The following is a 17316-nucleotide window of genomic DNA, read 5'->3' as shown; positions in this document are numbered from 1 at the left end:
AGGAGAAGGAGCCGGGGGAAGGAGAAGGGGCCGGGCAGCACCCGCCGTGCTCTGCCCGGCACCAAGAGGACCCTGCAGAGGACACGGGAGCTGCAGCTGCTCCACGGCCACCCCGGCTTGGCCAGGGCAGCCAGGGGGAAGTGGCCAGGCCGGGACGGTGCTGAGCAGCAGCACTGCTGGATAACACATCTGGATAACAACACATCTGGGTTACACATCCCACGGGCTCGGGGACAAACTGCTCACCCTCCCTGCCTGCATCCCCAGGGGACATCACCAGACTTGCAGAAGAGGGATTCCCACCTTCAAACCCCCAAACTCTGCCCCTTTCCCAAGGACACCGTGAGATGCTGCAGCACCAGGGCACCAAAGCCCCGAGCAAGACAAACCCCACACATTTCCCGTGTGCTGCTGGGGTGAGGGGACCAGCTCAGGTCCCAAAACCGGCACGGAGCCCTGGGGATCCACCAAAAGCAGGCTGTGGTGATGGCACACAGCTCCTCTGCTGCCACAACACAGCCACGGCTGACCCACAACATCACCAGAACTCACGGGGACAGGGGACACAAGAGCACCCAAGGAGGCTCCAGCAAACCCCAGTCTGAGCTGGTCACTCGTGTGACAGACACTCACACCCATCTGTGCCTTCTAAACCCCCCAAAGGTGACTCCAACTCCTCCACAACCGGAGCAGGGATCACAAACCAGACCCTGTCCTCATTCAGGAGCAAACACAGCTCACCTTGCAGTGGGGAACTCTTTCATCTGCTCTATTTCAGGTGCAGCTGCCTGTGCTGAGGTCAAACCCTGGCCTGAACTCGCTGCCTTTTTATAGCCCAGGTCATGCCCCAGTGCCTCTCCTCCCGTGGTGGTCTGCTTTTAGACACGGACAGAAGAGGCTCAGGAGAAGCTGAAGGTAAAATAGACATCCTCCAGCACGATGTGAAGATGGCCCCAAAAGAAAACACCTAATAATGGTACCCAGCACCTCACCGGGACAGGGTAAACAACGTTTCTGAGAACATCGTCACAGAAATGCACAGTTCCTTTTTTGCTTTTCCCCTCCCTTTTTAAACTTGAGAAATCCACCAACTTCCTTCAGTCCCTCAGCACATGCAGGGCAGACACTGAGCCCGTGCTGGCCCTGCTCAGCTCCCACCAGGGACTCTCCTTGTCTCCCCCCAGCACTTTGGGAACCCCACTCCACTCAGGAAGCAGGCAGGATGCTCACACCCACAAGCCTGGAGTGCCAAAACCTGACTTCTGGAATACAGCACAGGGTTACAAATGCTCATCCCTTGGAAATGTGCAGGACAAATCCATTTCTACATAAGCTACAGAAAAATCAAACTCCTCCCTCGCCCCCACAAATCCCAGAATCTAACTTGGATTTGGACACACAAGCAGGAGGTGATGTATCCTCATCCCATTATCAATGGCCAATGCACATTAAAGTTTGGCTGTCAAAACAAATGACCTCTGCTCCACAGTTTCAGTTCTGCAACCAGAAAGTGCCTGGCTTTTCTTCTGACTTTTCCCAGTAGGTCAGAGTTTGACCCAAGACACTTTCTATTCCTCTAAACCCCTGCTAACACCCCAACCTCAGAAGAAGCTCAAGGCACCAACACTGAAGGAGAACAGGACCCTTTCTGCATTACTTCAGCCACCTGCTTCTATCTGGAGCTCCTGCACACCTCAATTCTGCCCTGCTCAATGTTTATCCCCTCCTTGATCATTTATTACACCACTTTCTTTGGGGAGATGTGCTGCAAATGCAGATCCTGAGTTGTACCAGTGGAAGAAGAGGAGTGAGTTTCTCCCAGCAGCCACCCTGTGACCTGTATCTCCCTGCTAAACACAATTCAGTAATTACCCATTAACATTTCTCAGCAAGAACCCAGTCCACACATCTCCGAGGACTTTCCAAAGCACAGCTCTTACTATTATTCTTCTAATTGATTAAAACTGACCAGAGTTTTGATTACAGGATGTATCATTATGGAACATCTCATTCCTGAAAGAAGTCAACCAGCAGAAGATGATGTGGTGGGGAAGTGAAATGAGAGTCACCCCTCAAAGCCTCACTGGAAATAACCTGCACAGGGTTCATGCCCAAGCACCAGCAGAGTTGTGTTATTGTTTATTTTATGAAGAACTGGAGGGTGGGAAGGTGCCAAGCCTGGAACAAACACCAGGATGGTTCCTCGTGGACCCCCTGTCCTGCCTGCAGGCTCAGAGCACATCCCTGTGGGAACAGCACAGGGGAAAAATCAGCAACAACCAGAGGACTCATCTCCTTTCCCCCACCACACCATGGCAGGACACTGACAAACACCATTTACTGATTTAAGTGCAGTCAAAATTAACGAGGGATTATGATTACTGTACAAGAGCTGATGAGCAGGCAGGCTCAGATGATGCAGTTTGTTATTCAGACTGTGTGATCTCTACACAATTTCTGTACAATTTCTCCAATAATTTCAACTTACACTGAAAATACAATTTCCTTCTATCCAAAGAACTAGGTAACAAACTATCTATTCTTCACTGTCCAGCTTCAATTCACTTTACAAGCACATTACTCAACCAAGTCACCCCAGGATTCCCCAAGTGCCACTGCTGACTCCACCCAGAAATCCAAGCAACACCAAGATGTAAAGAAAACTGTGCCTGAGCTGCATGGGAGATGATCCCAGGGAACATGTGATCCTTGTAATGAGGTGCTGCTCCTTTTAAGATGGAAAGAAACTTCCTTCCTGAATATTAAACCAGGCTTTAAGTTCAGCCAACCTCCTACTTCTGCTCTAATGAACTGGAGGCAAGTCAACAAAAAAAGACACTCAAATGTCTCATTACTGCACTTCCAGGCTGGAAGGAGCAACAACCCAGCTCGTGCTGTACCACAGCAATGGGACTGGGCCAGCAGCAAGCCATAAAAAAAGCAGGAGGAGGAAGGGCTAGGGTGGGAGAGCAGGATTACACTCGGTGTCACCACTGCTGAGCTGATCTCACTCCAAGGAGCTCAGAGCAGCTGTTCCCCATCACCAGCGAGTCCCAAAATATTTGCTCCAAACTGTGCTGAAAACCTGAAAGGGCTCCAGATGCCCTGTAAATACATTCAGACACTGCAACCTGTGGCAGACTTCAGTCATGCAGTTAATTCCCTGTAACCCCTGTTTCCTTGAAAACAAGCCCTGCTGACAAGCTCATGGACAGATGCCTTTTGCTACTGAACACCAGGGATGTTTTCCAAAACCGGAGGTCTGAGGGAAGAGCCAAGCAAGGGCTCACTGGAATTGACTTCCTAGAATAAAGGTAGTTTTATCAATTCATTAAAAGCCTTTTCTGCACAGAAATCTGAGGGTGCTGGTGCACACTCTGGAGTTGATAAGATACTTCCAGCACAGCCTCCTGGGTTCCTTTCTAAGAACACTTTCCTGATAAATCTTCATCTGTAAAATGCAGCAGCACAGGTTTCTACCCACTTGTGTGTCTGAAAGCTCCATCTGTATTTGAATATCTCATCACTTTGCAAATCCACCTCATTTCACACCAGAATAAACCGTGGGTGAACAGACTCAACTGGACAGGCAGACTCCCGTGACCCCTTCCCATTCCTGGGGAGCCTTGGGGGTCAGCTCAGGGCTCTGAACAACCCCAGCCCCACCTCTCCCACCACACAGGGCACCCGGGGGGAGCAGGACACAGCCAGGCTGATCCCTGGGGAGCTCCTGGAGGAGCTTTGTGCCACAGCTCCATCTCCCCCACAGCCTCCACAGGAGCTGCGTGTCAGGGCCTGCAGCTGCTCTGAGCCACGGCTCAGCCTCTGCCCTGCTCCTGCAGAGACTGAACTCATCCAGAGGGGTGCCAGGCCAAAAGCATCCACGAGTCTGGGGATCAATCTGTGGAAGACAGGCAACCCCAACACAGGCAATGGCCCTGTGCTCCATCACACTCCAGCCTTTGGACACTCACAGCTCACAGTGACATCCCTGGGACAGGGTGACAGGGGCCAGCAGCCCCAGGTACAGCACAGTGACATCCCTGGGACAGGGGGACAGGGGCCAGCAGCCCCAGGTACAGCACAGTGACATCCCTGGGACAGGGGGACAGGGGCCAGCAGCCCCAGGTACAGCCCCAGGTACAGCCCCAGGCCAGCCAGGAGGTCGGGATGAGCATCACTGATTACCCCAGAGCCCCCAAACACGCCTGGGGTACAGGAGCTGTCACCTCACACCGGGCCTGGCACCAGCCCCGCTCTGATTCCTCACTGGGAAACAACTCAGAAAATCCCAAACCCCCTCCCCGCCCTCCTGACCCCGCTGTGTTCTGTATCCAACACGAAACAAGGTAGCAAAGCTGTGCTTTGCTAATAGGAAACAGAAAAGTTACTTTATTTCCCTTGTCATTACAGCAGTTGACAAATTTGGGTGCTATTTTTGTGGATTTTATTGAGCCTTCTCTTATTTTAGCCTTAAAATCCAACCTTCAAGCCTCCACTTCAGTTCCACGGAACCAAAAATATTTAAAATTGCAGTAATGACAAGTTACCATCTGCATTTACTGAGGATGGGCTCGGTAACTTTACAGCAAAGCCACAACCAATCTGCAGTATTTACACCCAGAGGAGCTATTTGCATCCAGCGAGGCTGGGGGAGATGCAAAGTCTACGTGGGCAAGAAACTTGGAGCTGCAGCCAAGGCAGCTCCAGACAGCAGGGAAGACACTCCTGGAGCCTGCACCAAGCCAAGGCTGCTGTGATTCAGGTTCACTACACATCCTGAGTGACACGAGGTCCTTGTTACTTATAAATGCTAATTATTTTTTTAATTTTTTTAAAAAGCCCACCAGGCCTTGCTCACAGTAATTTTTGAAGCCTGATTCTGTTGCCCCACGCTCGCTTCTGTCCTTGGGCTTTTATTTCATCTCCATCCAGAAAAATCCAGGTTTCTTTCCAGGCAGAATGAACAACGTGGGGAGTTGCTCAGCGAGTTAAGAGGAGCTGGGGAGAGGAGTCCAGAATTCCCAAGTGTGCCAATGCCATGGGGGCAGGAGGAACAGCCAACGCTGCAAAGCCTCCACTGGTTCCAGGAACAGGTCAAACAAGAAACGGCAAGGCAACTGCTGTGAGTAAAGGGAGATGAGACATGAGTGTGCCTTGACAGCAGGGACACCTCTGAGCAGTTTATTGCCATTTCCAGAGCGATCAGGCACAGAGCTCGCCTTCATTCCTGCCCCTCGTGCACTTCCAGCACTTCACAGGGAGCACCGAGGGCAGGAAATGGGGAAATCCGGGCTCTGAGGCTCAGCAGCACCTCACACCTCACTCTGCTGGCTCCCCACAACTGCCCCAGGGCTGCCAGCCGGCTGAGTTATTCACCTGTGAGTAACTCGGGATTTACACCTGTGAGTAACCCGGGATTTAGCACCCCACTCCAAGGACAAGGCAGGGAAGGGTTAAGGGCCAGAACACAGCCGAGAACCAAGCAGCACTCCATTGCTCTGGGATGTTTCACACAACACTAATCACTTCATCTGATTTTAATTCCTGACACCAAATCAGCATATAGCTTTTCAAAGGAAATCTTGTCCCAGATTGCAAGGTAATCAATCACAATTAACGTGGAAAGCAGCTTTTGCAACACCATCATGGGCTGTGAAGCGAGCAGGAAGGACAGGGAAGGGTCAGGAACACCTTTCAGGTACAGGCAGAGGATAATTTGGGACAGGACTGGCCTGGCAGTGTCCCCTGCACAGCAGCCAGTCAGGATTTTTGCTTCTCCTCCAGTGCAGGACCTGGGTAAAAGCGATTTTTATGCCAACACTCACTCCCTCCTGAAAGTCCCTTCCCCTGCTCCAGGGGAGCCACATTCTCCCCACAGGCTGCTGGAAACCACATTTCCATCAGGAAACTTTTCCTTAAACCAGAGAAAATTGTTAAGAGGACGGTGCCAGACCCTGTTCAGTGGTGACAATGACAGGACAAAGAGCCACGGCCATAAAATAAACCACAAGTTCCACCTCAGCCTGAGACAGAATTTCTTTCCATGAGGGTGGCACAGCCCTGGAACAGCTGGGGACTGTGGGGACATCCCAAACCCACCCGGAGCTGCTCCTGCCGGGCACGGGTGGCACTGGGACATCTCCAGGGGACCCCCTTCGAGCTGTGATGTGTGAGAAGTGCTCTGGGTGTAACCCCATGCCCAGAGAGCACTGACCTGGATGCTGAGCTGAGCTCAGAGCACCTCTCTGCCACCTGCAGGGAAAGGCAGAGCCAGGGAAAGGCTTCCAGAACACGGCAAACTCCTCCTGGGCTGCCACAACAACCTGAAAGACGCTCAGATACTTTGATACTAAAATGCCTCCTATCAAAACACTGCCCAATTATCCACATTTAATTAAAAAAAAATAAAATTAATGTTGAACTTGGCCGTATGCAGCAGCTGCCCCGAGTCCTTCCCAGAGGATCCAAAGCACTGTAACCACCACAAGCGCCCACAGAACAGTGAGTAAAGGAGTTTGGGTTCTTTTACAGTAAAATAATAACCCCCACCCACCCAGGCAGGGGAGCAGGGCTCCCCGGAGCAGAGGCAACACGTGCAGCCACTGCACATAAAGGCAGGTTCTGAACACGTGATCCCACTCAGCAAACTGGCCTTGAGTGGGAAGGCTTTTCCTTGATTAGCCATGCAAACCCCAAAGTCAAAGATAATTTAAAGAAAAAAAAAAAATCAAGTTTTAAGTAATTCCAGCACTTCCACTGTTTCACTGGGTCTCCTGCACTGAGGTAAGAGCTTTTGTTGAAAGCCTTTCACAAGGAGCAGGGCTGAGGGGAGACCACCTCCAGCCTGGCACTGGATTAATTATTTACACAGAGTTAATGAATAGCAGACTCTCCTCCTAAACTCGCACAGGGTGCATAGTCCTACAATCATTTGGACTTTAAATCCACCCTCGGACTGTTCTGAAGTACAAAACTCCAACCAAGCCTCCAGGAAGGATCCCACAGGGAGCCCTGGCAGAGTTCAGGTGGCAAAGCAGGACAGTCCAACCCCTCCAACACAGCTCCCACAGCGACCTGGAGCCGAGGGGACACGTCTGGGAGAGCTTCTCTCAAGGAAACAGGGACAGGCACAGGGACAGGATGTTTGAGAGCAGTCACTGTGCACTTTGCCTCTGCTCTGCACACCTGGAGAGAGCAGGACAGGAGACACCCAGCTGATGGGATTGAGCTGGGATATTTTCCCTGGTGTCCAACAGAGGCAGCTCTGCTGTGCTCAGTGTGGCTGGAGCAGGACAGGGGGCCTTGGTGACCTGCCCAGCTCACCTGCAAAGCTCTGCTCCACATCAGCACTGAACAGAGAGCCCGGGCAAGGCACCAACAGCCCACACCACACCGAAATGAGAGAATTCTGCACTGAAAGCCAAAGCACGATGGGCATTTCCAGAGCACTCCCTGCCTCTCCTGTGCCCCAGCACATCTGGAGCAGCAGCTGGGGCTGGGCCCAGGTTCTCACACATTGCTGCTCACAGGCAGGCACCAGGAGCTGCTGACATCACAAGGGAAATGGTGATTTTCAGGGTTTCTCTGAGTCAAACCTGAATGAAATTTCACAAGTGAGTGGAAGGGAGGAAAGTTCTTCTTTGACCCATTCATCCTCCCCAGGGAGGGAAACTCCAGAGCCCTCCCAAATTCAAGAATTTCTCTTTGAGAAAAGAACCACAGAATCTCTAAGAGTGGAAAGTGAGACGTGGCAGAAATTCAGGGCCACCTTTGGCCTCAGCCATGTCCAAGATGTTCCCATCACATCCCACCAAAACAAAGTCACCTCTGGTCCCCTCTGGGTCCCCACAAGACCAGGCTAAGGAGCAGGCTCTGCTCCACCAGCTGCACTGGGGTCCCAAAAACTACTGCCCACACCTAACCAATTCAGACTTAATTATCCAGGAGAGAGAACAAGTGACAAACATCATAAAGTCACCCTAAGACACTCAAGTTAAAAAAAAAAAAAAAGTTAATAGCAATTGAATTTGTCCTTGAAAGAGTTTCAATTACCAGAGCTGGCTTAAGGAAATAATGACATGCTGGTTATCACATGAAATGCCAATAACTGTAATGGAGCAGCAGTTTTTTTGGAGTTATTTACACAAACTGATTTTTCACGGGAATTTCATAGGAATTAAGTCATACACACTGTGTCTCCACTCTCTCACTCTCTCATAAAGATATTTCTTTACCCTATTAACAGAATTAACTGATCCCCTTATTTGATCCTACACACTTTTGTCCCTTTTTTCTCCCAGAAAAAATAAGAAGAACATGATTAGAAATCAGACTCTGGCTACATTTTACTCTTAACACCTAAAGCAAAAAGAAATATTTGCTGAGAAATTCTGAAGCAGCTTTTATTAAGTTTACCTGTCATTATGCAGCATCCTTGACGTTTCACTACAGAGAACTGATGCCCACGTTGTGTAAATACTCACTGAGCTGTCACTTAAAACTCAAACCACTCCAGAAAGCCACTGTGGCAAACCTGGAAATGCATTCCTGATGCAGTGCAAGAACCCCCAGAAATGCTCAAGCTGCTGTTACTGCCCTGTGAGCTCAGGAGAGGGAACCCCTCCCTCACCCGCGTGTTAATTAATACATGATTAATCCACGGCTGATTAGACATGGAACTGGTGAAATTCGTGCAGGAGCCGAGTCCACTGAAAGGGTCTCAGTGCATTCAGATAAAGCCAGGGAGGGAATCTGGGGTCACACTCAGCACAGGATGAGAGCCAGAGGATTCATCTTCCCCTCCCCACCCTTCCCAAAGCTGCCAGAGCAGCCTCTGAGGATCAGTCCAGCGGGAATTCAGAGCCCACATTCCACCCCTGCTGAACAGGGAGAGGCTGCCTGGAACCCAGCACCCAGCAGAGAGGACGGCAAATTGGGCACTGGGATTTTCTGGGTGTGCTGATGGGCACAGCCTGGTCCTCCTGAGCCCCCCAAAAGGACACTCCGGGTTTATCTGCAGTGAGGAACTCCCCTGCTTTTCCAGGGAACCAAAAAGGCAGCAGCTGCTCTGGTGCCACCCGGACACAGCCCAAGCAGTTCTGTTCCACTGTGCCAAAAACCTTTCTTCTTCCACTTGTCATTCACTTCCAGCTGGAGATTTATGGCTCGGGCTAACAAACACCCAGTCCAGTTCTCCCATGCATAAATTAAAGACTGAACTTTTTGCAGCCAGCACATAACAGAAAAAACTTTTGTAGCACTTCTTAAAAACATTTTTTTCCCAGCAGGAAGTTATCCTTCCTTTCTCTCCCAGCAGAACAAAAGGGGAAATGTTGTTTCCCACTCTTGCTGAGGATTTAAGGACCATTCCAGAGGGAAAAAGCAAGTGGCTAAATATTGACAAGCTTATCTTTTCCATCCCCCCAACCACGTTTGCTGCCTTCTGGTTTCTGTTTTGCTGCTGCTGCTCCTTGAGAGTTTCCAGCATTCCTGGCAGGAATTGGGCAATGGCATTGCTGATGAGCTCCCCAGAGCAATCCATCACACAGGAGTTGCAATTCAAAGAAGAAATCAGACTCACGAGCCAGAGAATTTGAAATACACAGAGTAAGAACTGGATAGGGCTTTTGCTCCTCTAATATTTTAATTACACAGATGCAGAGGGTAGAAGCTGGATTTCCAATTGGTGGCATTCCTTTGAAGAGTGAGGGAGGAAAGTGGTGGAAAAGTCGTGGATGAGGTAACAGATAAAACCAACAGCTGCACTATTAAGCCTAATTTTAGACATTATTTTCTCTCTGAAGGAAAGCTGCTGGGATTTTCAGCACAGCCCTCATGGAACGTGTGATACGTCTGTACCACAGGAACCACTGACCAGAGTTCTCAGATGAGACAACAGAAAAATCCCAAAGCATTATGAATACACCAAGCTCATGAGAACAGTCAGGCACAGCTTTGTAACACAACATTTGACTGTCCTGCCTCCCCCAGCCCAGCCTCTAATATTATAGAAGAACAGGGAACGAGTTCTGCCTGCTTTTTGAGGGAAAACAGGAAGTTTTCCTGCTTTCAGAAACGGGAAACAGAAGTTGTAACAGGTAAAAGGAATAAAACTGGGCAGTTTCAGGAAACCACTAAGTATTCTAGCCCCTCCAAAAAGGCCTGAAAAGTCAAATATAAAACCAAATTTCTGTCTTGCAACCAACAACATCATTATAAGAGAGACACCACAGGGAGAAACCCTCCCCTAGCCCAGATAATAAATAAAGATTCACAGGGCAACTCAATTAAACTTCATAAAAAGCAATAGGCAAGCCTTGCTAACCCCACTTCACCACAACACTCAAGTGGTTTGTGCTGGGTTTCCCAGTAAACTGCTGGTGATAAGGACAGGGAAAAAGGAAAGCTCCAGCTGAGAGTGAGGATTGAGTTTTGCTGTCCTGTATCCCACACACATCCTGCCTGGAAACACTGGACACCTCCAGGCTGGGCATCAGGGAGATGCTACTGCAGAAAATGAGAGATTTTAAGAAAATCAGACAACTCCTGGTTGACTTCAGGCTGTTTAAAAAAGATAAAGCAGCAAAACCTCCAGTGTCCACAACAGGATTAACAAGATTTCACCAACAAAATCAAAGCAGCACAATTCTCCTGCTTTTTCTAAAAAAGCCAAGCCCTAAAATCACTCACTCAGAGAAAAGGAGATGCAGCACTCTCCTTTCTGTTGGAAAGCTCCAGTGCACAACACACAACTCGAGGGCTCCTGACATTACAATGCAAAGCAAGGAAAAACCACGAGCCAAGAGGAGCCAGGTCCCAATTTCCCATTCCAAGACATCACAGCTCACTGGCAGCACAGTGCCTTTTGGTGCCAATTCCGTTTAAAAACCAGATTTCCAGCAACGTTTTTCATGCCTCACTCGCTACTAAAGTCGGAATCAAAGTCAACAAAAAATAGCTATTGTATGGCAACAGGCCCAAAAGCTTTTTTTTTTTAATTAACATAAGATTTTTAAACTGCTTTCACTGAACTTATAACACAGGCCTTGAGATGCCAGGGCACCTACGGGGAGGTTATCCAAGATGTCAATGTTTAATGTGATCCAAAGAGTTCTCCCATTACAGGAGACACTTTGCTGTAGCCAAAGCCTGAGAATTGCCCATCTATTAAAGGCAGGGGAGTCCTTCCTCTCAAGCAGTTTCCTTTAAATCCCAAGGCCCTGGAAAACTGGTGTATTACTGAGAGCTGCTGCATGCTCTGAAGGGAAGCAGGTGGAAAGAAATCCATGGGAGAGCTGGAAAAATTGAAAACCAGGACCTTACAAGCCATTCCCACAGCAAAACACGGATTTCTCATCCCACACACCCACATCAGCCATCCTGATCTCCTGATCCTGCTCGGTGCTCCCCAAAGATCATGTGGAAAAAAACCCCAAGCCCCAAAACCACGGAGCATCCTCGTGTTCCCTCTCCGTGGGTAAAGGTCACACACAGGAGCCACCCCTGGGTGACTCTGGTGTGAGTTACTCCTCTCACTGCAGGGACATTCCACCCAAACCACTTTCACACCAGAAATTACCCAGCCTTTCTTGAGGAGCAGAGTGACGAAACCCCATCACTCAGAATTCCTGAAGAGCACCTGCAGAGGGATTAAAGGCACCACCCTGCTCCTCACCCCCAAACTCGGGTCTGTGGCCCCCAGGTGATGCTCCCGGGCAGGTGAGCTCTGCTCTCCCGGAGCTGCTCACGAGTTGGGTGGGAAGTTCCTGCTCTGCTCATGGCAGTGCAAGACAAAGAAAGACACAAAGCTTTAAATTCTCCTAATCCAGGGAATTTAGGAGTACACAGCACGGGAGGCTGTAATTCAGGGCTGCAGTATTATTATTAATCAACCTTTCCTCGTGGGCAGCACAGATGACACGTGGAAGCTTTCTTCACTAGATACGTCTGCTCTTTTCTTTTTCCAGCAGAAAAAAAGGAATTGTCAGTTTAAATCCAATAATCCTTGGCACAAAAAGGACTAGGGGGGGAAAGTCATTTGGTTTTTGAGATGAAGGAGTTGCTGGTTTACCTTTTGCATTCACTATTTGTCCTTCCTCAAGTCCGACTAATTCTCAGAACAACTATTCATTAAAAATTCCAGTTTATGGGACTACTTACTCAGGTATTCCTGATTCACTGTGTCAGCAGCTCGTGGAATTAAGTGAAATTCATTTGCCAAGACAAAATAAGTTCCTTTTACAAATTTGTACCAGCACACTGACAGAAGCGAACTGCAGGGAAATAGCTGAGAAGTTCAACCTGACTCCATATTCTAGCACACATTACATCTAAATTGAGATTTTTTTCAGGATTTACAAAGTAAGCACTTTGCACTTGCATCCATGGAACACATGGCCACATTCCCGAGTAGCTGAAACCTGCTCTGAGGATGCTCCAACACTCCCCAGCAGAGCAGATCTGCTCTGGGCCAGCACAATTCCAGCCCGAAAGAAAAGCCAACCCAACGACTCAAGGCTGCACAGAGGGTGCCTTTGGTAATCAAGGGACAAACAACCGAGCAGGTTTCAGAGCAGGAGAAGTCCTGGGGAGGAAGGGAAGCTCTGGAGGCTGCAGGTCACCCCAGGTGGTGTCAGATGTCTCCGACCCCGGCCTGGAGTTGGAGCAAAGCACACGGAATGAAAAGGGAAGTTCAGTCCTGCACGAGGCCACCACGGGCCTTGGAGATGCAAGTCTGAGCACAGAAAGGAACCTGGCTTTAACCAAGGCTTTCAGATAAAGATACCAGCACCTCTTTCCCCCGTATCTAAAATGTCTGATGCTGTACTGCCTTCTCCTCTGCACGTTTCCTGGCCATTCCTGTTCCAGCAAAGAGAGGATTCTACACATGCAACAATAAGGATAATCCTCAGGCTTGCTTTTCCTAGTCCCACTCCTCAGAAGAGTTGTGACACGGCTGAGCCTGACCACAACCAGCACCTGAAGTCTCCAGGAAGTGCCTGTATTTATGGGGGGGAAGGAGACACATCAGCTCTCACTCAAGTCAAAACGTTCCCTAGAACACACAGCTAGAGACTCCTGTCCTGTATCACAGATCTGTTGAATGTAAATTTGTAATTCTTGGTAACTGACCAATTTCAGCATTTTGGCCACAAGTTTGGTTCTGATTGTTCGGTTGTTTGGGGATTTTTTTCCCCTTCTTTAGGCTGTAACACACCCCAGAACCCCCCACACGCTCCCATCTAATAAAGAACCCAAACAGCCCCAGTTTTGAAAAGGGCCAAAACCAGTCAGGAACAAACGCATCCTCAGATCCATCAAAGAAATCATTTATACCAAGGGGAAAGTCACATAACCAAAATAAACAGCAAGCCCATTGTGCGGAGCAGCCCTGCCACCGTTCCGACAACACAGACTCTATTCCAGGCTGAATCCAACATCACAAGGAAAATAAACCCAAGGTACAAACACCGTGCCCTCGCCTCCCGGGCCGGCCGGGGATGTGGGGCTCAAGGTCAGGCCGGGGGATGCGGAGAGGGGCGCGGGGCTGCCCCGTCCGGGGCTGGCGGAGGAGGCGAGTGTGGAAGTTTATGAGCTCATCAGGATGGTTGTACCATTACATCAGAGGCAATTATAAATGGCCAAGAGCAGGGGATGGGGAGCCAATCAGATCACAGATGGGATGTCAACCTAAGACCAACTGTCTCCTGGCTTTGACAGAAGGATTTTACCTCCATAATTCAAATCCCAAACCCAAGCGATCCGCACTCGCTGCTCCCATCGCCCAGCTCCCCGCCGGCGCTCCCGCCCCGGCCCGCGGCCCCTCCGCCCGCCCCGCGGCCCCGCCGGCCCCTCCGGCCCCTCACGGCCCTGCCCGGCCCGCCGGACCCCGCCGAGGCCCGCGGGACCCCCCCGGGCCGGCTCCGGGGGTCGCGGGGCCGCGGCAAGGCGGCGGAGCCACCGGGGCCACGCGTTGTCCCGGGCGCGCCCTTGGCGGCCCCGGCCCCCCGCACCCGGCCCCGCCGGGCCCTCAGCGCCCGGCCCGGCCCGCGGGCCCCCGGCACGGGCCCCCCGGGGCGGCGGGGAGCCCGGCGGCGGCGGCCCGGGAGCCCCGCACAAAGGCCGGGGAGGAGGAGGAAGGGAAGGCGGCGAGGCAGCCATTTTAGAGCGAGCGAGCAGCACAGACAATGGCAGCGCCCGGCAGCGCCGGCCCGGCGGGGGGAACCCGCGGGAGAGCGGCCGCCGCCACCCCGAGCCCCCCGAGCCCCGCGCCCCCCGCCCGGCCCCGAGCCCGGACCCCCCCCCGGCCCGCCCGCGCGGCCCGGCCGGTACCTGCTGGCTCCTGCCGAGGCTCTGTCCCCCGCCGCCGCTGCTCCCGGGGCTCATGGGCGCGTGGTGGCTCCTCGGCGGGGCCCCGCCGGCCCAGCCCTGGCCGCTGCCCCCGCCGTACTGCGAGACCATGTCGGCGGCGCCCTTGGCGGCGGCCGCCCCGTCCTGCGGCCCGGCGCTATAGTCGCCCCCGGGGTAGCCCTGGTAGGCGCGGGCGGAGCTGGGGGAGGTGAGGAGCTGGTTGAGGGTGGGGGTGGCCGTGGGCTGCGGGGTGGTGCCCCCTCCTCCCGCGCCGCCGGCGGCCGAGGGACCCATGACCCCGAAGCGCTGCTGCTGCTGCTGGAAGGCGGCGGCGGCGGCGGCCGCGGGGGACTTGGCGGCCGGCGGCGCGGAGCCCCGGGGGGAGCTCAGGGCGTAGGCCTGGGGGGGAGGCGGGTAGGAGCCGGCGCTGCGCCCGGCCGCGTAGTAGGAGTTGTACTGGTGGTTGGGGAAGCCGTGCTCGGCCCCGGCGCCGTGCGAGTTCTGCGGAGGGGGCGGCCCCGCGGGGGCTCCCGCCGGCCCCGGGTAGTTCTGCTCCAGGCCCCCGCTCTGCAGCGCTGCCATGCCAGGGCTTTGTTGTCCGCCATGTTGGTGGAAGGCAGCGGCGGCGCCCCGGCCGTAGGGCTGCCCGAAGCCGTAGGCTGGCGGGGGCAAGGCGGCCGGGTGGGAAGGGGGCGGCTGCTGCTGCGGCGGCGGCGGCGGCTGCGGCGCCCCCACCCCGTCGCTGCCGCCGCCGCCGCCGCCACCGGGCGGCTCCGGGAGGTTATTGTTCAGGGTGGCGGCGGCGGCGGGCCTGGGGCCCGGGTTCCCGTTCGAGCTCTTCAGGTCGGACTCGGCCCCTGCGCCCCCTCCGTTGCTCTCGGCCCCGTCCTGCAGCTCCTTCCCCGACGGGCCCTCGCTCTCCGCCTGCTTCTCGCCGCGCTCCGCCGCCGCCGCCTCACCCCCCGCCTCCTCCGGGGGACAATCCCGCTGCTGCGCCTCCGCTTTCTTCAGCTCGGATGGAGCCGGGGCGCCCAGGCTGCTGGCGGCGGCGGGGGCGACCTGAGCAGCCATGATCCCCCCCCTCCCCGCCCGGCCACCCCCCCGGACCGGTCCCCCCGAGCTGCTCCCTGCCTGGCCGGCCGGCGTGAGGCCTCGCTGCTCTGCTCTCCCCGCTCAGGCGGCGGCGGGCGGCTCTTCAGGGCAGCGGGGGCTCATTCCCCCCCGGCCTGCTCGGCGAGGCGGGGAGGGCTCCGCTGGGCTGGGCTTCCCGGGGCCTGGCCCCGCTGTACCTCCTCGGTTGCAGCCGGCGGAGAAAGGGGAGGAGGAGGGAGTGGGGGGAAGGAGGAGGAAAGGGGGGGTGGGGGGGGACCCGGGACGGGGCTCCCGGTGCGGGAGAGGCGGGAGGGAGGGAGGGGGGACACGGCGGGCGGGCGGGCGCCGTCCCCGGAGCGGGGCCGAGCGGCGGCGGGGCCGGGCTGGGCGAGCTCCGACTCTGCTCGGCCGAGCGGGCTCAGTCCGACACGAGGCTCAGCGCTGCCATTTTACCCAGCGCCGCGGCCGCCTGCCAAACCCGGAGCGGAGCGCAGCCCGGCCCGGAGCGGAGCCTCCCCCCCGTCACAAAGGAGGAGCGGGCCGGCCCCGGCCGCCGCCGGCGCGGAGCTGCCGCCCGCAAAACCCGCGGCGGATCGGCGGAGCCGGGGGCCGGGGGGCAGCGCTTCCCCCGCCGCGGCCGGAGCCGCCCGGGCCGATCCCCGGGGGCAGCGGGCGATGTCCCGCGGCCGGAGCCCTCCCGGCCGCTCGGCGGCCGCCGGCGCTGGGGTTTCTGCCCGTGGGTTAGCGAAGCGCCTCTTCTTTGTCCCTAGAAATTCCATTTAGAATTAAGCCCTCTGCGAACTGTTAGCGGTTGTCATTTCCTCTCCGCTTGGCCGTGTCCCTCTGGAAAAGGCGTTGGCGGCGCGCCAGAGCTGTGACTGCACGCGCGGACAATCCAAGAAAAGTCCGGCTCCCCGCTCCTGCCAAGGCGAGGGCGGTGGGCACGGAACCAGCAATTCCCAGATCCAAAACCACCTGAGCGCATCTAGACACAACACGTTGGGCAATGGGACAGGATGCGCTGGCAGTCAGAGCCCAACGCCGTGCCGGAGCTCCCCGGCTGTCAAGAGGTGAACTGGGAATTGGGCCATGCTCTTCTGCAACCCTTTCAGAGCCAGATTTCCACCTCCTCCATCCCCGAGGCCTTGGCAGAGCTGTAAGAGGGAGGAGAGCAGTGTACCTGGAGCTCCGTCCTGGACATAGCCTGGCCCGTGCCAGCGGGGTCTGAACCTGCCTGTTTAACTTCACATGGTGCAGGGCTGCAGCAGGGCACGGAGGGACAGAAAGATGAGTTATTTGGGTTATAAACACCAAGTTCTTAGAAATCAGGACATGGTACAAATGGCAGGCATGGTGTGGGTTAGGCCTGGGTCCCATGAACTGGTGTTCCTCTGGAATATGGAAATACTTGGAAAAGTGAAGTTCAAGTAAATACAACTTTAAGATGAGAGAAAACATCAGAAAACAGCTAAAAGAGACTCTGAGGTCTGAGGCTGCCATTTTAGAGCATCACCACAGAACAGACAATGTGGCAGAAGTGACCCCAGTGCAGTGACAACAAACAGGCTCGGCCCCAGCCCAGCACCCAGCAGGACACAGCACAGGGGATCCCAGGAACACCACTGGGACGGAGCAAACGCGAGCCCAGCGCAGGAGGCAAAGCTTGGGCAGCAGGACTGGGTCCCTGCCAGCACCATGTGCCTGCTGGGGATCAAGTGAAGGTGTCAGTGTCTACTGACAGCAACTCAGCCCTCACACCCACTAGAAAACTTATAATATGAAATATTTATCATCTAGAGTGCAGGTGGTGGAACAAAGGGGTTATTCCAAAGCTGGAAAGTGGGAGGGGAGGTGGGATCTAGTGATAAATAG

At 54.2% G+C, this 17316-nt stretch overlaps 1 protein-coding gene across 2 annotated transcripts in view; it reads right to left on the bottom strand.

Annotated features, from left to right (window-relative positions):
• ARID1A (AT-rich interaction domain 1A) overlaps positions 1 to 15584 on the bottom strand; it is a 52192-nt gene extending 36608 nt beyond the window's left edge. For both annotated transcript variants that reach the window (XM_014890527.2, XM_088178251.1), the window contains exon 1: positions 14335 to 15584. In XM_014890527.2, coding sequence (XP_014746013.2) covers positions 14335 to 15423 — 1089 coding nt within the window. In that variant the 5' untranslated portion in view covers positions 15424 to 15584. The remainder of the gene's footprint in view (positions 1 to 14334) is intronic.
• Positions 15585 to 17316: the final 1732 nt, after the last annotated feature.

This window comes from Sturnus vulgaris, chromosome 24 (genome assembly GCF_052056855.1).
Source record: "Sturnus vulgaris isolate bStuVul1 chromosome 24, bStuVul1.hap1, whole genome shotgun sequence".
Classification (NCBI taxonomy): domain Eukaryota; kingdom Metazoa; phylum Chordata; class Aves; order Passeriformes; family Sturnidae; genus Sturnus; species Sturnus vulgaris.
This window is presented reverse-complemented; position numbering and strand designations above follow the sequence as displayed.